We start from the raw sequence: 24,136 nt of genomic DNA, 5'->3' as shown, positions 1-24,136 counted from the left end.
ACCTTCTGCCATGCTCCTGTCGCGTAAACGTCACCAATCTGCGACAGGAGCCTCCTGGTGGGATCACAAATAGCGCTATGCTTCCATTTTCATCATGGAAGCATTATCATAAGTGTTTTTAAAAAGCCCTTTTTAATAGCAGATTAAATCATTATTTTAAAAGGTCACTTTTTAAAACACTTATGATAATGCTACCATGAAGAAAATGGAAGCGTAGGGCCATCCGCGATCCCACCACGAAGGTTCTTATCGCAGATCGGTGATGTTTATGTGATGGGAGCATGGCGGAACGTAAGGTGTCTGATAAACTCCATAGCTGTAAGTTCCCCTATATTCTTTGCATGTGGCTCTTCAACTATAGAGGTGTGGAATAGTTTTGAGATAAAAGATAGGGTTTACAGGTAAGAGATGTGGTATTTAAATACTGTAAACACTTTTCACCACATGTCTTAAGTTGACACGATAAAAACAGATCATAGTGATAAAGCTTTCTTTCTTTCTTTGCAAAACGGGGTGGATGAATAGGGCGATAGGTTGATTTTGAAGGTGACCCATTCAATTCCATTTCAGATGATTCACCCTTTGTAGAATATGAATTCTTACACTTTCCTTACATTGGGACAGAGCAGTGCTGATCATATGCTCATTGAAGACACCCCTCTACCCCGGAGCTTTGGATAAAATTAGTTTTGTAATATAAGTAAACTTTGCTTTGAATCATTTGCATAAACCAGTGTGACTATTTAAATTGTCAAATCTCAGAGTCAGTGAAATTTCTGTTGTCTAGTCTAGCTCCTGCAGGAAATCCATAGCCAAAACATCCCCAGAATGTAGGAGATACCTCTACATTTCTTTGTTAGCCATTTGCTTTGGATGGTATCCCTTAGAAACAGGGTTCTTAAGCTGAGAAGAAGTTTTAACTGCATTCTGCCAGCTGTGCCTTTTCCATGAATTACTACATTAGTTCCTTTTATCTGCTCACTCTACATGTTGTGAAATATTTCCTTCTCCCTGTTTGCACAGGTATTGTTTTTCTCACCTTGACAATGTATTAACTGTATTCAGCTGTTACATCTTCCGTTATATGTATGAGCTACAGCAATAAGTTCATTTAATTTATCTCTTTTGTCACACCATTCATTTCAAAGGGCTATCAAGGTGGTTTATGTCTTGTGTGAGTGTGTGCTAATTCTATTTAGACTTTGGTCTTATCATTCCTTTTGATGCTGGGCAACTTGTATGAAAATATAACTGCAAGTGGTTACTATATTTCAGAGAATTACTGCAAATGCTATTTGTGTACTTCAATAGGCATATTTATTCTTGGTGATTTACACTTTTGGGGTGGAGGAGAAATGTGTTTGTGTCTGGGTGTGTACTTGTTTAAATCTATAAATTTCAGGCCTGACGGAATTGGAACTGTGACAATTGAGGAGAAAGAAAGGTTCGAAGATATTAAGGAAAGGCTTTCTTCCCTTTTAGAAAACCAGATAAGCCACTTCAGGTGAGTGTTTTTGTTGTACAAATTTGTCATGCATGGTACTATGAGAAACAAGGGAGCAGTAAGGGTTGAAAGACCAATTACATTATTTTGAATGACATTCAGTTTTTAATTGAGTAACTGAGTCCTGAATAGGCATATTGCACCCCTGTCTTGTAGTAGTTTTTTAAAAGTGTTATATTTAGTTAATCTACTTGCCTCTGCAAACCATGTGTGAATGCCATCAGTTTTATATGAGAATGTGCCACATTGTCAGAGGTGGCATAAAACCAGTTAATACACTTATGGGATGAGGTTTTAAAAACCTCTCTCATTTAGCAGTCTAGGGGTAATATTTACCTATCCTTCATGGTTTCTTATCAGTGACGCAAACCACATAATCAGTCAAGTGCTCTCCCCTCCCCTCCCCTCCTTTTAGACAATAATATAGCCCAGATATTTACATAGTTTTATATGGAGCTGGAACAGATAGGCAGGAAAAAGCAACTTGATCCTGGGCTTTCTGAAATTGGGTTGGAATCCTGATTTTCACACAATCCACTCCTAAGGCAAGCCAAACATCCATGGGCTATCCACACAGTGCAACGTTGAGCCGTGCTGTGTGGTTGGTTTTTTGTTGCCTCCTCACATGTGCACCATCACACTAACACACTGCCTGCAACCTCCAGTTACCTCCCTCTTCTTGCCCAGATGCCATTCCATTGGATGCCCACCCATATGATCAGCCACACAGTCACATATGAAATACACCACTTGTACAGGGCATCGGTGTGCCCAATGATATATTGGCAAAGCACAATCATAGTGTATGTTGTCAACCTGTCCTGTTTGACGTATTTTCATATTTCTGCTTTGCCACAGTCCTGTACTGGCGCCAAGCTGTTTATATGCTGGTGTGATTATGCACATTTTCCATATTAAGTCAGAGTCTCAGAGCTTCTTTTTGATCTGGTTTTTAGCCCTGGAGCATGATTTCATTTCACTTTCCAACTTTTCCCCATGCATCATCTAAACAGATAGGCTTCAAAGCAGTTTGAAGCCTCTTTATTTGGCCAGTGTAGATGACCTCATGGAACTGCTTGATATTTATTAATGCTGATTCTTTATTCTGTCTTATTGTTTTTTGCATGTTCATTATAGATGGCGGGGGCACAAAAAATCCATACAGTTCAGATGTTCTTTACAGCACAGGAACTTGTAGCTCCATTTGTTAAAAAGAAGAAGAAGAAATAAAAAATTCAGTTTGTAATTATTGTCAGAATATTGTCAGGGGGAAAAATCAATAGCCTGATTTTTTTCTGAAAAGGGGGCTTTGGGGAAAAATTAAAATAGCATCGTTGTTTTTAATATCCTAATGTTTCCATTTATTGTCTGGTCCTTCACATCTCTAATAATAAATTTTATGTTCCTAAAATAGTGAAATAACTTTCCATTTTTAAAAGACACTACTATCCCTTCTTCTTTTTTTCAATTTTCTAACAATTAATGTTTAAAAAAAACAGAAAGAAGTTTTTTTCCCCCATGGCTTTGAAATTTTTGGAAATTTTATTTTCTAAATCTGCATATACAGGGAGAGGTGTGGTATCAAGTTTCAGGATCCCAAACTGTTTTCTGTTTAATAACAGTGGGGTTTATTCAGTCTTTGTGATAATTACAGTAGCACCAATGAAATCAATGGAATTTACCATGATTAGATTAATTCCCATTGATTTCATTGGATCTAGTCTTGGATCTAACTAAATCTAATGTGAAAATGAATGTGTAGCTTAAAAAGAATCAAAATATTATAGACAGCATATATATAAAAATGCATTTTAAAGACCTCCCAATTTCAGAATAAATTCAAATGGATGAAAAAGAAGCAAGACGTTCAGAGAGAACAATGTTTAGAAATAAAAATGAAGCCTGGGACCCATTCAGACTACAGAATTTTAGTACTATATGGCTTCCTGAGATTTGTAGTTTTTTCAGATACAATGAAGCACTCTGGCTCAAAATACCAAATACCCCTTCCTCAGTTGCCAGTCCCAGGATTCTGTAAGACAGGACTATGGCAATTAAAGTATTATTATTATTATTATTATTATTATTATTATTATTATTATTATTTTCTTATATCCTGCCTTTCTCCCAATATAGAGTCTCAAGGCAGTGAAGGTAAAGTAATAGGGCTATAATGTGTCATATGACAGGGCAGCTGGACTTAACTAATATGGAATTAGTTGAAGCAAGTTTTCATCAGATTATTCACAGCAACATACAGTAATTAGCTCTGAGCAAACCCTACATTGATTTTATTTCTTCAGCTAGGGAAGTAAAAACTGGGGCTGTCCACCAGTAAAAGAAATCCTGATTAATTTTATGAGCTTTTGTCATTTACTTATATACATGGATAAAGACTGTAGCTCAGAAAGTAACTCTACATTTTTGTTTGTTTGTTTTTCGATGGTTTACATATGGCATACCAACCAATATTGGAAAAAGAGGCATTCTTTCTTTGTGAGAAAGGGAGAGTGCCTCTTCTGATGTGGTGCTTACCATCTGCATAGTTGTTATTGTTTTATACCTACACAAAGAAGATATTATTTACTTAGCCGAGGCTTCTCCAAACTCATACTCTCATCATGTGTCGAATTATAATGGCCATTTGTCCCAGCGAGATATGAGAATATCAGTTTACCGGCTGGAAATGATGAAAGTTTGAAAGATAGGAGACTGAAGAACCCTGCTTGTTTCCAAAAATACCAACTGATTCTTGGTACCCAATTAATCATAAACCAACATTTATTAATCTAACAAATTAAACATTGCAACCCTACGGTAAATCTGTTTTTGCAAACACCTGTTTTTAAGTGCTTCTACAAAATGTAATTAAAGTGATAGTGCATCAAATGCTTTTCACATGCTTGGACTGCTATTCTAATAAATGATTCTTTTGACCTTCTTTAAGGTACTGTTTCCCCTTTGGGCGTCCTGAAGGAGCTTTAAAAGCTACACTTTCATTACTTGAAAGGGTATGTCTTAATTTTAATTTAATATTTCTGGTATACATGGCTTTGTCACAGTCAACTAAAGCATATGCTTTCCTTCCATGCTACACACTTGATTTTTAAATACAACTTATTTGGGGTGCATGGCTGACACCTTATAGAGAATCATCTGAATAGAACATGTCTGCAAATATGTTTAATCACTGTCATTTAAATCAGTGATATAGTGACCATGTTTTCACTTTCTTTACTTGCAGAATTGGAAAGGAAAATCTGGACTGAAATTACAAATCATGCTCATTCAGTGGTTATCCTTAGGAACATAAGGAGTACCCTAATGGATCAGGGAATTGAGGGGTAGCAATTTCACCATGCCCCCCTGAGGCTGTGTTAGGCTTAAAACCAAGAAATAAAACTTGTATAGGTGTCTCAAAAATAGTTATGGGGACCACAGACTGTCCTGTTCCCACTCCTGCTCCACTGAACATATGCCTTTCCATCAGTGCATTTATAATTTAATAAGACTCCTTCTCTCAGACCTAGTTCAGCCATTAATCTGAACACAATAGAGCTGCATATGTAATGGGAGTTGTGTGTGCTGTTCCTATCCTTAAGGTGACCATGTGTACAAACCATGTCCTCCCAGTCTTCATCATTCTTCATCCTTCCCACATAGACTGCTACAAGGAGCTTCTACCCATATTCAGCATGAGCACAAATCTCCACACAATTGATATCCTTCCCAAATGTGAATAGAAGGCCTCTTTCTCAACACAGGAAGGATAGCTATTGAACAATTGGGGACATAAGGAGAAGAAGATTCAGCACACACATTCCTTCATTCTTTGCATGCATTACTTTATCGAAGAGTGGGTGAAGTGCAGCCTTCTAGATGCTGTTGTCCAGTGAGCATTCCTTGCAGTTCAGCAGCATCCAAGGAGCCACACTTCTCACTGTCCTACACTACTGTTTTTAGGCATAATTCGTGATTGCTTTGGAGCCACATTTCCATCAGTTTGATGGCCTTTGTCTGCATTTGTTCCAGTGCCACAACTTAATTGCCAGTACTAAAAGATTAAAAAGAGGCTTCCAGTCACAAGACTGTGCTTTCCTCTGAAGTATTTCTCAACAGATCATCTTGAAATGTAATGCAAAATTTACCAGCCCTTCAATTATATTTGTTACAAAAAGAACAGTACAGCATGCCCGCTCCATACACGGGCGCGCCATACGCGGTTTCCAGTTTACGTGGAAGCTGCGCTGTAATATTATCTATGGTGCGCACGGCCACAGCGCTTGCTGCATCACGGCATGCACAAGCCCCATTCATTATAATGGGGCTCCAGTATAGGCGGAATTCGCCTTACACAGGGGGGTCCAGAATGGATCCCCCGCGTAAGGCGAGGTTCCACTGTACTTAATTTTAAAAAGTAAAGTATAGATTAGATTCTGCAAAGTTTTATGGGAAGTTTTGCATTTTTGCTACACTCTGCTCAAAATACTTCCTGATACTAACCACTAAAGCAAGTGTGAGGAGCCTCTTACCTCCATTTATTGATGAACTACTATACCAACCATCCTTCATAATGGGCAGCAATTAGGGGATAATGACAACTGGAGTTCACCTCCATCTGAGGGCTATATGTCCTCCTATCTTACTGTGCAGTAATAAACATTCTTAGGAAGGACTTGAATACAAGGCAGTATATAGAGAATTACAATAGTCTTTAAAAGGCATGAATTCATGGCTCACCTTACTCACGTAGTGGGCTGAATGGCTTTGTGAAACTTACTTCCTGTCTATAAAGCGAATCATTAATTGTTTATCCCAAAATTGTAATATGGGGGTGCATTAGACTAACCTTCCAAAACCTGGTACCTCTCCACAAGGATCACAAAACTTGTCAGATAGCATATGCTACTCAAGTTGGTGATCCCTGAACCAGTGCCAGTCCATAATCCATCAGCTGCCAGTGTCTAATGAGTTTCCAGGAGGGAAAGAAACATTTGCATCCAGTGGGCACAAATATAATACCTGTACCTGGCACTTTAGGGATGGTCTGGTCTGGTGACACAGTGGGTAATTATCAGTACTTCAGCCACTCAGTCACAAACCACAAGGTTGTGAGTTCAATACCAGCCAGGGGCTCAAGGTCAACTCAGCCTGGCATCTTTCCAAGTTCGCTAAAATGAGTTCCCAGCTTGTTGGGGGCAATTAGCTTACTGTTGTAAACTGCTTAGGGAGTGCTTAGAAATGTAGAAATGTACTTGCTATTGCTATTGCTATTGCTGGTCACCCACATAAAATAGCTTGAGACATGTTGGGCAGGCAAGGAATGCTGTGTTAGATTGTAACTTTGTATTTGGGAAATGTCACTAAGGCCTCAAGCAGACGGAGCAAAAAGAGTGACCATAGAATGGTCCTACCCCAATTGCTCCCCCTTCAAATTAGAATCTTGGCAACCAGACAGCATGGTCCCAAGGCCAGATGTCACCGTGGTCTACAGTGGGCCACCACCAAGGAGGGTTTTTTATACTCCTCTTTGTGCTTTTTTTTCCCACCGGGTTTGGGCTGCCTTAGGCAGCCACGGAGCAGCTTCAGCCTGATCCAAGGGTGTCATCAATGCCACACGCCTGGATCAGCCCAAAGGTGATGCTTTTGGCCTGTCTATTTTGGGCCTAAAAGGCAAACAGAACTGTGCCTTCAATTATTTCTGTTCAGCCTTTCTCAAAAAGAATGAGCATTGGTTTCTAAAAAACACCCACTAAGAAAAATTAGAGCTTTTCACAAAATGTTCACTTGGCAACATTCTCCCTCCAGGTACATCATTTCATGTTGAATCTGAACACATGAAATTTAGCCAGTACAGTAGAGGAACAAACAGTTCCCACTGACTTTTGCCAGAGCATGTTTCTATAAACATCTTGGCAACCTTCACCCTCTTTGTCTAACTTAGCTACATTTAATAAAAATGTCATTATGTCTTGTGGCACTCTAAAAACTAACAAGTTTATTCTGTTGTTAGTTTCTGTAGGCAAGTGCCTATCTCATCTCATCATCACAACCATCATCTGTCCCAGTGTAGTGGGCGGAAGCAGGCAAGCAGGTGTTTTGTCTTCCTCTTCTCACCATTATAAGGATAATATTAGTTTATTTTATGAGTTGTTATAAGGATTACTGATACCAAGAATGTGAAACACTTAGGGCACTCTCATGCTTGTTATCTTAGTCTTGTTTTCTTTAGACAAAGTGACAGGCACCACAGTCTACAGACATGCAAGATTTAACTCATTAGGACTTAAATGATTATTTTAGTTCACATCTTCAGAGATTTATAGGCAGTCTATTAACAATCCTTTTCAGTCTCCAATTATTAACACATCTAAATGAACCATTAGTGTATCTTCATCATTTTTCCCTCTTGAGTTGAATATGGCAATGTATCTAACAAAGTACTGTCACCATGACTATCTTTGTCACAGGTTTTAATGAAGGACATTGCCACTCCCATACCAGCAGAAGAAGTGAAGAAAGTGGTAAGAAAATGTCTGGAGAAAGCAGCCTTGATCAATTACACTCGGCTTACAGATTATGCCAAAATAGAAGGTTAGTGCAGTGATCAGCTACTGTAGTGGCTGTAAAAGCTATTTGTGCCCATTAACTGAGAATATATTTTGTGAGCAGCCTTTTCTCTTTGCTGAGCAAAACCTGTATCGCAGCAAGGGGAAATAACTCATTAAAATCTCAGCTGGTGAACTGCTGAGCTTTTTCCTATTCATTGCTTTAATATACCTCCTGGGACCATGCTTGAATGAATGATCTTTGCTTTGTGCCGAAGTTGTCCTTTGTCCTTTATTCTAAGGGCAGTTGTATGTCTCACAAAACTGGCCCAGATCAGCCTGTTATAGGAGGTACACTCTTGTCCAGTTTTGACAACTGAACTCAGTCACTTCCTGCATAAAGAAGAAGCTATTGGGACAATCAGGGACAATTGATTTCCAGCCCTCGTGTACATTTGTATGACTGGCTCTTATTTCTCAATAGATGATGAGTCAGAAACATTACCCAATTTATCTGTGGACTGATTATAAATAAAAACAGAGAAAAGTTTCCGCCAATCAAAAGAATGGATTTTTGCAGTTTCCTCCCTGGATTTCCCTGTTATGTGTGTAATGGGAGCTGGATAGCTCCTAACTGCTTAGTAATAGCTTGGATCTGGATCAAAAGCCTTCACACAGCCATTAGTAATGTGGTGCAAGGTAGTGTTACATGAAACACTGGCTACCTTGTTACTTTTTAGAGATGCCACTCTGTTCTAACTGGTAAGACTGGCAAACATTAGCACTTTTGTAAAATGAAGGGAATAGTTATAGTTTGGAAATCCTTCAGTGTGTTGTTCCTGTCTCCTTTTTTTTTCTTTTGTTGAGCCTAATGGTTCCAATGTCATTAGGATAATAAATCTATTCTTGGTTTTATTCTGACCTTTTAAATATTCAGAATGCTGAAGGTATTTTGGGGATAGAATTCAGCTGCTTTGGATAGCTCCTTTAAAGTTCAGACTGAAATCCAAAGTAGATTTGCTGTTCATTGATAAAGAAGGACTCCATTGGACATACAAACAAACAAACAAGCTTCATTTATATACCACATCATACCGCCTAAGCAGTGTCTAAGCGGTTTACAACTGTAAGCTAATTTGCCCCCAACAATCTGGGTACTCATTTTAGCAACCTCAGAAGGATGCAAGCCTAAGTCAAGCTTGAGCCCTTTTTCTGGTCTTGAACTCGCAACCTTATGGTTTTGAGTGAGTGGCTGCAGTACAGCCATTTAACTACTGCACCACCTGATAGAGCATATCTGTCTTGAAGTCTCCTTCACGCCAAAGGTTTTCAAAGATCATCATGGCTAAATGGGGGGGGGGGGGTGTTTAAAATTCTAGATCAAGCCTTAAGGTAGACAAGGATCATTTCCAGAAATGTTAGACATCAGTTATGCATTCCTCATTAGCTGCATTTGGATGCTAAACTACAGTTTGGCATAATAAGGATAAATCTAGTCTTAACCTTACTCTATTTTAAGTTTTAGCATTACTCTGTTATAATATTGATATTTTGAGGGATTTTTATACCATTAAAATGGTTTTGTTTATTTAAAGTAAACATTAGATGTAGTCCCAATTTTCGTAGATGTATACCCAGTTTTTAACATTCACATGATTATCTTTGGCTGAAATTTATTTCCATTTTTGTGGTCTGTATGCATATAAAATATTGACCAGCTAAGGCAGCACTCCACACATAGTTTGTTTTTGGTCTTCAAGATGCTGAACCCTATCGCCAAAACAGCTCAGCACCTTTGATTCCATCTTGAAAGTTCAGATGAAAATAAGACAAGAGTTACTATCATCCCATTGATGATGAGAGATAGCACCATAGAATCCTAGCATTGGAAGGTACCATAAGGGGCATCCAGTAAAACCCCTGGCTATGCAGGAATACACACTGCTAAAAATGCTCATCTACCCACTGTTTAAAGACCTCCAAAGAGGTAGAACCCACCACCTTCAGGCAGACCATTCCACTCTTGAACAGTTCTTACAATAAACAAGTTCTTTCTAATGTTTAGATGTCATCTCTTTTCCTGTAGTTTGAATGGATTTGGTTGTGTTGTGTTGTTACTAGGAACAGCATAAAGCACTCTTATTCCATCTTCTTCATGGCATCCCTTCAGATATTTAAAGATATCACCTCTAAGTCTTCCTCAGACTAAATATACCCAACTCCCTAAGTCATTCCTCATAAGGTTTGATTTTCAGACCTTGATCATCTTGGTCTCACTTCTCTGGACATGTTCAGAGCCCCCAGCCTCTGCTACCCATGCCTGATGAAGTGGGCTGATTCAAAACTTGTTAATTTTTAATGCCACAGACTGTTTGTTTGTTTAGTTTTTGCTGCAACAAAAGCTCTCCTTCCCTGAATATATGAGATGGCTTTATGCCATGTCTGATCATCAGTCCTTACCAACTTAATATTGTCTTCATTGGGTCTTAAGTCAGAGTCTTTCCACCTTCGTTCTGAAGCTGCCAGGAATGGATTCTGAGATATTTTGCATTCAGACCGTGAACTCTACCAATCATCATGACTCCTATCATAACTCAGGAAATAATAATTTCGAATGTTAGTACCTGGAATAATAATAAAATGAGTTGTTTGGAATTCAGTATTTGGAACAAGAAAAATTATAGCGTACATCAGGTATTCAGGTTTTTTTCTCTTCAGCTTATTTTAGTATGTCTGAAATTATAGGAACAAACTATCAAAAGCAAATAGGAAAGGAAAGTGGTTGGTGCATTTAACAATTTGTTTTAACTTATTTCTCTCGTCAAGATCACTGACAAACATGAGTTAACCAATCTCTTGAGTGATTAACCCAAAAAAAGCCATCTCATCTCTATAGCAACCAATATTATATCATGAGAATAACAACATGAAAGCACCTTAGTAACCAGTTTATCATAATTAATTAAGATATCATGTTGTGTTTAAATGAAGGAGGATGTATATAGATCTTTTAGAAAATGAGAAAGATACCTTTTCACCTTCAGCTAGCATCTGATGCATGCTTTCAGCAGGGGCTTTTGCTGTTCAATTATCTTGAGTTTTTAACAAGCTTGCTGGGGATAATTGGTGTAAAAATAGAAAGTTTCTAAAAGAAGTCAGGACAGCTGAACTGAAAGTCAGAAAATCAATCTTGGTGTGGAATAATTTACAGGTAAAATAAATGTACGTTTCCTTTTATAGCCTCTAAAACTTTACAGAAGTGTAAGAAAGCTGCCCTTTCTTACAATGCTAGCTTTGTATAGAAGAGAGGCCTCAGAGCTCTGTTCAGTTAGTGGTCAACATAGACCACTAACAATTAAAACTAGACAAAGAAGATTATTGCATTGGGCCAGGAACATGCCTATTGCGTGCTAAAAAGGGAGTGTTCTGGGGACGCTGCATGGAGGAATGCCGCAGCTGCCGCCGGGCGTTCCAGTCGTGTCCCTGCTCCATTCCAGGAGGCACGATTTCCGAGAATGCTTGGAAACACCACACCCAAGACCTCCCTTCCCAAAATCCTGGCTATGTCCCTGGTAGTAGGATAGTATTTCCAATGAGTGGGATTAGACTCTGAAGCCCCAACCAAATCCTCGCCCTGCTACAGTCTAGGAAAAGTAAAAAATATTATTCAAAGAGTCAGACTGTGTGGATTAGTTTATTATATATAATTTACAGGGTTTACAGAACCCAGCTTTTCATTGGACAGAGTTTCATTAGCTATGTATTTTTAATACCGAGTGTCCATGACCCTGCTGTACTTCAAGAAATAGCTTTAGGACCATATTTTTCGCACGAAATGCAACGTAACTGGCCAAGGACATTCAAAATGCTGAGTTTTGTTAACCAAGGATAATAAAAAGATTGATAATCCCATAAAAGCAACTGGGATCTTTGTTTTTGTTTCAATTGGAAGCTTTAAAATGCTATACATTTCTTGTTTCTGTGTATAGTATGCTTAATCAGTTGCCATTATTTGGTTAGGAAACAATATTTACCAAGTAATAATAGAAGCAGAGATTTAACTTGTATAGAAATGCATTTGTTGTAGTCTGGTTTATTGAAAATGTTTTTAATCATATAACTAAAAATTATAACTCCTGTTGGATAGAGAGTAAAGTTGCTAATATTGTCTGTTGCTTCCTCTGTTCTTGTTTATCTGATCTTATCTGAGTAAAAAACATGATTATCAGGATCATTTCTTTCTAGTATTTTATAGTAGCTTTTTTATACTCAAACTTTTTTGAGGGAGATTAATATTTGATTTACATGGTAAAGGTAAAATAATAATTTTTGTTTTTCTGGTCTTTCCTTTTCTTTTTCTTTTTCTTTTTCTTCTTTCTTTTCTGTTTAAGCCACAAATGAAAAGGATCCAGGTGACAGTATTGTTAATTGTATGCATGCCTAGTTGTAAAGTGTTGAGCATTGAGTTGATGTATTTGATATAATTTAACAGTAGAGTACATGACTACTCATATGTCCATCTCATTGATTTCAGTGGGGCTTACTGTGAGGTGTGTGGGTTTTGTTACAGTCAGACAGGTTCCTTTTTTAGTACAATTATAGCTGTAGTATTTTCATTTTTTTATTACTTTGATGACACCAATTTTAAAAAAATTACAAAATGCCACACAAATACAAACTAACCATAATCAAATATTGACTTCTAACCTCCCACTTGCTGGTTATAGCACTTATTTTGCCTAACTTCTTCATTTGTGATATGTTCTCTGTTCTGCTATCCAAGAAATTCTACTAATCCTAATACTGACCATTTTCCCTACAATTGTCCCAAATATATTATCAGTACACTCCAGTCCATCCTAAAGTAGAACATTGATTCCTCTTGGATCAGTCTGGTCAACTTGTCCATTTCTGCAAAATTGTATAACTTCATTTTCTTGTGTAGGAACTGTGGTGTCTTTTCAGTTATGTAAAGATAAATGACTAGTGACACTCCCCAGATATTGTAATAAAAAAAATCCATATTTCTTTTCTGAATGTTCTTCCAGCAAATCTGACAGGAAAAAAATATGGTTTCATTTTAATTTTTTACTTTCTGAAATCTTCCAACAATTTATAAATCTGAATCCAGTATTATTTTGATAAGCCCAGTACATATGCTAAAAAAGTTTCCATCTTTTGTGTACATTTCTCACCTGTATTATTAGATGCTTTAAACTATCTGTCAGGTGTTAAATACCATCCGTACATCATCTTAGAGTAGTTTTATTTAAGATCATAACTCAATGTCAATTTTAGTCCTGTAGTCCATATTTTCCCTATTGCTCTAACTGTAAGACATGGCCAAGATTCTGGGTCTACATAATCATGCAGTCTTTTATTATTATTTTTCTTCCATCTCTATTTTTGGTAACATTTTATACATCTTGGTAATTAAATGGTTGTCTTCTGAACACAATAATGCATCAAAATCTGTTTTAGTTAATTCTGTTTCTTTTAATCTCATCCATCATGAATCTTGCACTAAGTTATCTGTATAAATTCTATTGACAATTAACAAATTAAAATTAACAAGTCTTTATAAGTTGCATCTATCATTTAATAGTGTCTCTCTTTTATAAAAGGCCTCGTATAATGTGGTCCATAAAGGTAATCTAGAATAGATTCTAGATTTATACCTAGTACGAATTTTCAGCAAAGGTCATTTTACGTAATATTCATTAACATCCTTATGAATTTAAACTTTGTCATAAGAAAGCTGTGTCATCCAAATCTTAAATCAAACCCCTCCAATTGGAATAGTCTTCTATTTTTCAGTGTTATCCATGCTTTCAGCAAAACTAGATAACAAGCATGAAAATACACATATATACCTGCAATAAAGGTGGGAAACTAGTATATCATGAGCTTAGAACCCTCTTCATAGTAGCATTCCATGTGCAGAGTATTTGGTTACTTGGTGAAGCATCTAAACATCTGATTGTCCTATCTGTAGTCCAAAGTCATGCAGTCCTAGGAGGACTTGTTAATATTTGGGAACATACTTTGACTCGTAGTAATGGCCTATGGAATGAAGTACCTTGAAGAGTGAATTAACATGTGGGACACACTGTTTAACTTAGTTGTGAAGCCTGTTGGCGATAGTAAGCAAGATGCCTCTCTCTATAGTTTAACTTGTCTCTTAGGATATATCATGAAAATGAATTTAGTAAGAATTTGAAAGCACTGAAGAATTATTAACTGAATTTAAAAAAAAATACTATAGAATTTATATCAATTGCTAGGTAAAATTCAATTCACCTTTTCCAGATTTCAGACAGACTTCGAAGCTCAATAGCTGGAGTTTTCCTTCAGCCAGCACTGATCTAATAGTATTATAACAACCCTCACATTCTTAATTTCTCAGGTCTGTCAGGAAGTTCTTTCTTCCATCCAACCTCAGCTCCCAGATAATCTTATTTTAGTTGTCTTCTTTCCCCTGTACTTCATAATTAGCCTGAGCAGCACTCAGATTGAGAGAGAATGGGGGCAGAGGGAGTAGCAGTGTGTCTAATTTCCACTCTCAAAAAAGAAAAAGAAAAAAAAAAGAATTAGCAAGATAAGATATCCTAAATGGTAAATTCTCCTACTATTTAAACTGTGGTCCTTCTCATTAGGGTAAATCTGATTGTGCATCCTTTGTGACACTGCTTCAGTACTTGGGCATTTCTCTTAATAGTAACTAGAATTTTAGGAAGTAGGTTGAACAAGATTTCAATTCTTCAAGAGATGGACAGGAGGCTAGCATTGTCCACGTGGCCTCAGCGTGATCGGTGGGAAGAAAGAAAGAAAGAGCGGAATTGGAGCAGTGATGTGCACAGTTGGCTGGCATATGTCAAGTGGAGAACATTTTTCCTGGCTGTGGGTGGGCTGCATATATATATCTGTATGTGGCTGCACGCATCTTACCGTAGATGTCTGTCAATGCCTGGCTTCTGTGATATGTGCATGCAGTGCCTGGCACAATGGAATCTCCCCCCCCCCCCTTTCTGTGTGTGTGTGTGTGGACTCTTGGTGCTACCGCAGCATAAATGACAAGAGCCTCAGCAAAGAGAAGGGTTGCCTTGGTGATGTTCCTGAGGTTAAGGTCACTTTCCATTTTCAAAGACAGCCAAGGTGGTGATGTGATAGCTTTGAGTGATATTTGTGGGAGTGGTGAAAAGGGAGCTGCTGACAGGGTTGTGCTCCCAGTTCTCCTCCTTCCTAGGAGAGGCACGGTTTCTGTAACAAGGTTTTTTGTTCTTTTCAAAGCATTTTGATCTGGTGAAAATTAAATTACTAGCTTAGGCACTGTTTGCTTTTAATAGCATGGAAACTAGATCTACATTTCTTCTGTCTCTGTGCCACCCTTGTAACGTCTACTGATTTCCATGGGAAGAGAGGGCATCTCAAGTAAGAAGAAAATAAAATTCCTTTGTTGCCTATAATGTGTTGTTATAAATGAATAATTAAAGAATCTATTTGGATCTGAGCATATCATAGATAGTGCAGTATGACTGCTGACTTGTACATTATCCATGATGGTGTACAATTCCAGTATCTTAACCTTTTAAAATTTATGTAGCTTATCTCTTTGCCAAATTTTTAAATGGCCAAATTAGGAGGTTAATGTCAATGCTTAGGACTTAGTTATAGGTCTCCAGCCCCTATGTTCTAAACTTCCATTTATCTCCACTATTCAATGACTCCATCTTTCATGTCTCACCATTGCCAAGCCACAGCTGGTTCACGGAACTGTTTTGGCACAGTGAATGCTGTGAATCATATCATGTGGCTCAGTGCTTTCTACTTCACACTCCATTTTCAAGCAAGTATTATTGTAGTTAAATGCCCTTGATATATTTATATGTATCTATTAAAATATTTGTTGTTGTTGTGTTTCCAACTTATAGCAGCCCCAAGGCAAAGCTATCATAGGGTTTTCTAGGCAAGATTTGTTCAGGGAAGGTTTTTGTCTTTGCCCCCCTCTGAGGCTAAGAGAGAATGTGAGTTGTCCAAGGTCACCCAGTGGGTTTCCATTGATTCGAACCCTTGTCTCAAGAGTTGTAGTTCAGTGCTAAAACCATTACACCATGCTGATTCTCTAAATATTTATGTCCCACCCTGTATCATGGAATAGAGTTGGTTTGTTTACATTATTATTTTAGTTATTTTTCCCCTGTTTTAAATGGTTTAGATTATAATCATATTAAACAATTTAACATGTTAAAGAAAACAGTTTAAAACCTCTTAAATAAATCAGGTCAAGGAAATTTGAAACCATGCCCAAATGTGCAGATTTGGACAAAATTAATTAGGTCCCCACAGCTTTAATTAAATATCATGTTTTCACTTGGTACCAGAGTGTCAGTAGCATTGGTGGTAGCAGGCTTCTACGGGAACTGCACTGCACAGTCAGGGCATCTCTCCCTCCTGCAAAGCATTGCCCCACTCATTGAACATACAGGAAGAACCCTCCCTAATACTTCAATCCTTGAGTAGTCATATATAAGGACATTTCATAGGAGCTTAAGGTTTTATCATGAATTTGTATTGAAGTGTACTGTCAGCCAATGCAATCCTTTAAGTATATGTTTCTATGTGATGTTCCAGTCTGCAGTCTAGCTGATGCATGTTGCACTAGCTACAACTTCCAAGTCATCTTCAAGGGCATTGCAGGTGGTCTTCAAGGACATTCCCTTTGCACTGGGAAGATACTAGTGCATGAAGTACTATGGCTAGGTTAAATACACACGCACACAGAGAGAGAATTTTTAAAATAATCTGAACATTCAATCCAAATATATGTACTTTGAAACTGGATTAATACAGTGACCCCTCCATTTACGCAGGGGATCCATTCCAGGGCGCATGCTTGCGGCTCGCGGCAGTGCATGTGCCATTACTTTGATTGGCGAGCGGCTTCTGCATAGGCTGGAAGCCGCATATAGTGCACCCGCATGTGGCGCGGGCACATTGTACATGCAAATTAAGTACAAGTATACTGCACTTAACAAAGCAGATGTGTCCTGCTTTACTTCTGTGGCAGAAAATTTGATACCAGAGGCAGAAATAACATGGAAAGAATAGGGATAGGATCCTACACTACAAAAAAGTAGAACAGCTCAGTATGTGGAATAAAGCAACTTATTCAGGTAAACCTTCTATAGGTAAACAAGAACATTGTGAACCTTCTAGAGACTTCTTAAAGTCTTCCAGAATGCACCCAAGAATGACTTTCTTACATTATCATTCACTTTTATTGTGATTTCCATTTTGGCAGCCAACCGTATAGATCTACACTTTTTAACAGATTTGGGGTAGCTGGTGAGGCAGACATCTGCTTTCCTGTTTTCTCTCTGTTTTGCTGCTCATACCTGCTCAGAAAAGGATTCTGGAGGCAGCTACTGTTTACTTATCTGTTTCACACAGGCACACACTGCTACAGCAGAGTCAAATCTCACTCTTTCCCACCTCAAGCTTTGATTACTGTATTTTTTATTCCAGATATGCTGCTGCAATTGAAAATCTTGGTTTCTCCAACTTTACTTCATTATCACCTCAAAATTTTCAACATAGATAGAAAGTCAAAAAAAGAAAACCAGGGGAGATGGATGGATGTAAAAAGACTGTAAAAAGAAGAGTTTAATATCAGAAGCTTTGTTAACTAAGTGATGCTTAAACATATAAATTGGACTGAGAAGAGGGCAGACTAAAAATATTATGGGTGTTTAGGTAAAACCTTATAATAATATAATAATAATAAAATTTTATTTCTATCCCGCTTTTCCATGGTGATCAAAGCGGCACATACAACCACAGGTGGCATTATTGAATTTAGTTTTAACTCTTAAACTGAGCTTTCCATCCTTTACAGTCTCATAGTTAATATTTGCACAGTTCTTTTACATGTGTGCTTTTGCACCCTAAAAATACTGTTTTAATGTTTGTTCTTAATTATGAGACAAAAAGTGTACAGTTGTACCCAAATCTACCCTAGCAAGTTTGACAGAGTGCAGTCAAGGAGATCAGAGCAAGGGGACTTTAAGATGAAATTGTACAATTGTGATGTTCTGTAAGATTGTGATAAAACTGGGTGCCAAGATGGTGACATGACTAAATGGTTTGAAGACTTGCATGTAGATAAGGCTACTATGATAGCTAAGTGTGAATAAGTACTGTGGTGCAAATTAATTCATGCGAAAGAAAAGAGGGAGAAGAAACAGCGAAATGGTGAAGAAAGAGGGGGTAGACTAGAGCCAAGAGAAAGGATAATGAGAGACTTCTGTCCAGACCAGTTCCTCAAAAGCTTGTACCTCTTTAATGAGGTCTTTTACCGACAGGTTTTATAAAAAGAATGGCTGCATGTAAATGCCCTCCAAGCTCACAAGGACTTGTCTGAAGGAAAACAAGAGCACTACAAGCACTATTGAACTGAAGGCAGAGTACAGCCATTTGTGCATTTGGTGAGAGGGCTTCTCTGGTAATCTAAAGCTCTTGGCACATGTTCACTTCACTGAAGGAACTAAGGGCAAAATCCATAAGTTGCCCACCCACAAATGTCTTTTTATTGGATACTAATTTTCTTTTCACAGCACAGTAATCAGACATCAGAGCAAAAGGCTCCCCCCCCCCCACCCTTTGCTAATGGGTGAGCCTTGCAAGCTTGCTTTGTTCCTGGCAAGCAGGAATTTGCTCTGTGTGTGATCCTTAACTGTTATCAGTTCAGCAGACATTTCATCACTTTGTATCACATTTTGCTTTCTATGTTTCAAAAACAATAGATTTACAGTGATCTGATAGTTTTGTTATATGTAGAAATAATAGTCAGTTTTAACACACTAGTCAACTTATTTGGTTGGCTCTGTTTGGCAGAACCTATGTTCATTAGTACATTTTGAATAAAGTAATTTTCAAGTGTCTTCCACATCAAAATGACCTGATTATGTGGAACCCCTATAAACAACCTGCTGTTTTTATGTTGGGACTTGGTTGCCGATAGTTGTGTCCATTGTATAGGCAACAGAGGGCAGGTCTTGCAAAAGGGTTTCAGGGGCAGGGTGAGAAGTACAGTCCTGCTCAAGCTTAAAATCATGCGGGCCATAAACATGAGGAATCCAAGAGAAGAGCTGGCATGTTCTGCACAGAAGCTAATACAGTCCGTTCTCGCCTTAGCGGGGGATCCGTTCCGGATCCCGCCGCGTAAGGCAAATTCCGGCTATGCTCGAGCCCAATTGGAAACAATGGGGCTCGTGCGTGGCGGCGTGGGAGCGTGCGGGGCACAACGGGCGTGCGCGCCCATTCAGTTGAAAGGGACGTGCCGCCCCTTCCGCCCCGCGGCTTGAGCGCATATGCTCAAGGCCATGTATGGCACGCCCGCGTATGGCGCGGGCACGCTGTATGTGGGTGGTTTAGCAGGAAAAATAATGGAGAGATGGAAAGCCAACAAAGGGGGGAGGCAGAAGAGAAAAATGGACTGAGTCCCCAAGTTGTGAAAAGGTGAGAGAGGCTAAATTTCACATACTGACTTTATGCAGGGGACAGATGTTCCCTTAAGTACAGAGATCCCAAACCCTTTTGAAAAGGTCTCATGTGTATTGATAGCTAGCACCGTTCCTTTAAAACTAATGTAATGTGAACCAAAAAGTATTATCTAGGATCAAACTACATGCTGTTTGAAAGTTATTCAAAGTTTGGTTTCAGTCCACAGTCCATTCTGGCAAGAGGGTTTTAACACTTTGTCCTCTTTTACAGAACCCCACTTGGAGTATACATAGCCAAAAAAAAAAAAAAAAAAGATACAATTCTTGTAACAGATCCTTTTCTGATAATACAAATCTGAGGCACATGATGAGGAAGTAGATCCTGTTGCAGGTCATGGCCAGGACAATGATATGAAAGTTATCAGGAAAGTGTTAATGTGTACATTTAAGACCAATAAGCTATGTTATGCTACACTATAATATAGACTAAAATAAAGAGCATATTATGTGGTGTAGTGGTTTGAGTGTTAGACTACAACTGTGGAGATCAGGTTTGATTCCTAGCTCATCCATGAAACCTACTTGGTGACCTTGGGCAAGTCGCATGCTCCCAGCCTTAAAGAAGAGCAGTGGCAAACCTTCTCTGAACAAAACCTTGCCTAGAAAACTCCATGATAAGTTTGCCGTAGGGTTGCCATAAGTCGGAAACATTGTATCCTGCTCATGAATATGGCCTGTTCCCACTTACTGGCACTTACCTGTCCGGCAGGTGATGGGTGGGTGTTCAGACACCCGCCAGCTGCCACACTGTGGAGATGACAACAATGGAGATTTTCAGATGAGGGAACAAAGGATGGGAGTGAAGCGGATCACTCCCGTCCTTATCCCATCCTTATCACACAATTGCATGAAAGAGTATCACAAACTTCATACTTATCCCATCATTATTCTGTCCATGAAGTGGAATTGTCCTGTCACTTTTGAATAATGGAAACTTACATTAATGAAAAATGACAGGACAATTCCGCTTCACTGATGAAATAATGATGGGATAAGCGCATTGTCAACTGATAGTCTTTCATGAGGTTGTGGACAATTTCACTTAAGTGATGGAATAATGATTAGATAACCACAATGTCATCTGATAATCTTTGTGCAATCGCGTGATAAGGACAGGAAAAAGACTACCTTTTCTCCATGTTATAATCTGCAATAACTTGCCCATTGCCACTGCTGCAATTCTCTGTGCAGGCCTCCAACATGTCCTGTAAGGGCACAAACAGGGCATCTAGCTTCACTCACATAACCAGCCTCTTCCATAGCCTCTTCCAACATCACAGGCCATAACAGGTGCCTGCATGGAGAATGGAAGTGGTGGCCGGTAATGGGGTGTGCGGCTCTCTGCACTACCAGCTGTTGCAACTGAGTTGGGAAAACTCAACCACAGATAGTTATAGTCAGCCCTTCTTATACACAGATTTCTTATTCACGGATTCGAACATCCAGTTTGAAAATGTTCAAAAAAAGTATAAATTTCAAATATCAAACCTTGATTTTTCATTTTTTATAAGGGACACCATGTTACTATGTCATTATATTTAATGGGACTTGAGCATCCACGAATTTTGTTAGACATGGGGAATCTTGGAACCAAACCCCAACGTATAACAAGGGTCCACTGTATTTTAAAGTAGGCTAAGGACAAATTGGGCCAGGGTCAGGCTGGATCCACCAAGATGACATCCAGTCTTCCTGTTCCCCCCAGGGATGGGGGGCAAGGGGGGCTTAGATTAAGGGTAGCCAACATCCTAACAGCAAGTGGGACTGCATGGACCTTTAACCCATACACTGAGGACTACAGCACCACCACTTGCCACTCTTGTAGTCATTATTTGGACCTGTTATAGTGATGTTGAAGGTGCAAGGGTTCTTTCTGAGGCCTGCCTACTTCCCTAGAGTGTCTCCTTTTCTTCTGAATGGGAAGGAGGAAAGGAGTTTTCCTTTTCAGTGGTGCCCTCTCTAATAGTAGAACCAGCATTGTCAGCTTTGGTGGCTGCTGAAGCTGTGGCCTGTGGGGGTGGATAGAGTTTCAAAAACACTTGCTTCAAAGACTTAATCTAAATTATCACAATTTAGCTGAATTGTTTATCTTTTTTAATTGCTGTTAAATAAACCCGGGATTATATTTTTCATTTTGGCTTACATTTTGGTTCATTCATAGTAGTTTTTGATAGGCAGATAAATTAAAAAACCTAGACTTATTTATTAATAACAATTGGAGTAAAATTACTAAATTTTCAAGCGTGAGCAATGCAATGCAAAAACCGCTGAACATGCTAGGGCTTATTTCTACTTAATCCGAGTAGCAGCAAAACTTTCATAGCGATTATTTGTATTTTCAAAAAATAAAACAAATCCACCATGAACTCCAGATTCGAGAAGTCTTCATTTTTGCAGCAATGCAATGATTACAGCATTCTGTCATATGTTCCTCCAAACAAGGCAGGGATGAGCAAAGTGCATTGGCTCTGAAGATTATTTGAGGGGGGACATTTTTACTTGCTTTTGTTATTTGTTGAGGTGCAGCGAGGTCTGTGCTGAGATCAAGAAATACTCTTTGATAGGAGAAATGATACTGGGATATCATGTAGAACTACCTTCTTAAAAAGCAAGTACACTGCATTGCACAAGAGTAACAGTACATATATATTGGTCAGCCATCTGTGTACACATGTCACATACATTAAGTACAAGGTTCTTACATACAAATTTCTACTTACCTGGAAGCATTCTCCACATAAAATGTTTCATCCAGATTAATATTTGTGAAGGGTATCTTTACTGTTATGCTTTCTTCTGTCTTTTTGGGTTTGTTTTTTCTAATCCATTTATCCTAGATAAAGCTGTTTTTCCTGTAAGATCCACCTTTTATTTTATATCTTGGTATGTGGGCGCTCCCTCCTTCCCCCCTCTTATTTTTTGCTACTTTAATGAATGAGCCTTCATCTTCCAAAATGGTTTAGATGTGCAAGGCACATGAAAGCATTTTTTTATTTTTAAAAAATCACATTTGGGATGGAACAGTCTGGACGTAGTATCTATTGATTCCAATGAGTCATCCATTAGGAATAATATTTTAAGTCATTTGTGACAGAGCAGAAACCTCTGCTTTCTTGGTGGAGATGACCTAGCAGAGGTTTAGAACTTGCTCAGTGCAGAAGTTGAACATCTAACTGTGGTGGCTGGTGGCTTCCACCACTATGGGGTGGTGCATCTGTTCTGGGTTTGGTCTGAACTTTAAAGGATGTATCCGAGGTGCTGAACTCTATCCTTTCTGATTGGCTCAGCACCTTGGATAATGCCTTTAAATTCCTACTAAAATCCAGATGAATTTACCATCCTGTTGATATGGGACCCAACAGCTGGCAATATGCCATCACAGATGTGTTTGCTAGTTCCCATCCGTTAAACAAGCTGGCATGGTTAAGTTGTTAAGAATATTGGACAGCGGCTTGGGAGAACTCACTGAGCCATGAAACCCAGTGGGGGACCCCTTTCAGATTGACTTATCTCACATGGTTGCTGTTGTGCGGAGAAAGTAGAGATGAAGATTGCTATGTGCTACTGCCTTGCGTGGAGAACAGCAGGACATAATTGTTGCTATTGTGTGCCTTCAAGTCATTTTCGAGTTATGCTAACCCTAAGGCAAAGCTATCAAGGAGTTTTCTTGGCAAAATTTATTCAAAGGTAGTTTGCCTTTGCCTTCTTCTAAGGCTGAGAGTGTGGCTTATTCCAAGGTCACCCAGTAGGTCTCCATGGCTTAGCAGGGATTTGAACCCTGGTCTCCAGTCCAGCGCTCAAACTACTATACCATTCTAGATCTCATAAATGTTACTCATAATCAATAAATAAATCATAAAGCATCAAAAATGTCTTTGCTAGAATATTTTATTTACATGTCAAAGTGCCATTCTTTGCATTAAAAATGTACATGAAGTGCTAGATGTTGTAAACCTTTTGGAACTGTGTACTTGTGTGTTGTTTTAGTTCTTTGAAGCATTTTTTATTCCCAGCTTCAATTTCCTAGCTTCAATCATCTTGGTTTGTATATTCCTTTCATTACAGAGATGCTGAATCAAGCTTCTCCTTCGGAAAAACTGGAAGAGGTTATTCATTTAGCAGAGCTCTGCATTGAAGTCCTACAGCAGAACGAAGAGCACCATTCAGAGGTGAGGATAACGACATTAGCTGTACAATAATGCTTGATAGCCACCCTGCCCAGCCTCGGTGTGAAGCAATTCTGTCAAAAAACATTACCGCTAAAGCCTCTGACATATGTTAAAGGCAATTCACATTTACAGAGCCATAATAGTTTTGAAGGTTATGAAAAGTGAAGTGAAATAAAACTCTACTTCTATTTCCTCTTGAATAAGCTTCGGTTTCAACATTTTAAAATAAAAAATAAACACCAGATAAAATGGAAGGAGAAAGAAAACATGCCTCCAGCCATTGGTGCTGAAATCCCGTGAAGAACAACCCTTCCAACTTTTCATCTCTCGTTAAAACTGATAAAGACCTTAAAT

The 24,136-nt window shown here is 38.6% G+C and overlaps 1 protein-coding gene across 13 annotated transcripts in view; it reads left to right on the top strand.

Annotated features, from left to right (window-relative positions):
- Window positions 1-24,136, top strand: part of CADPS2 (calcium dependent secretion activator 2) — a 396,201-nt gene that overhangs the window by 276,388 nt on the left and 95,677 nt on the right. For 8 of the 13 annotated variants that reach the window (XM_089524380.1, XM_089524379.1, XM_089524378.1 and 5 more), the window contains exons 14-18: window positions 1,403-1,504; window positions 4,452-4,515; window positions 7,975-8,098; window positions 12,444-12,464; window positions 23,679-23,782. In XM_089524380.1, coding sequence (XP_089380506.1) covers window positions 1,403-1,504; window positions 4,452-4,515; window positions 7,975-8,098; window positions 12,444-12,464; window positions 23,679-23,782 — 415 coding nt within the window. The remainder of the gene's footprint in view (window positions 1-1,402; window positions 1,505-4,451; window positions 4,516-7,974; window positions 8,099-12,443; window positions 12,465-23,678; window positions 23,783-24,136) is intronic. The other 5 variants (XM_089524382.1, XM_089524381.1, XM_089524383.1 and 2 more) reach the window with 1 other exon arrangement.

The sequence above is a fragment of the Sceloporus occidentalis genome, unplaced genomic scaffold (assembly GCF_023333645.1).
Source record: "Sceloporus occidentalis isolate IW3139 unplaced genomic scaffold, rSceOcc1.0.p SCAF_5, whole genome shotgun sequence".
Classification (NCBI taxonomy): Eukaryota; Metazoa; Chordata; class Lepidosauria; order Squamata; family Phrynosomatidae; genus Sceloporus; species Sceloporus occidentalis.
Note: the sequence above shows the minus strand (reverse complement) of the source record. Positions and strands in the feature narration are given on the sequence as shown.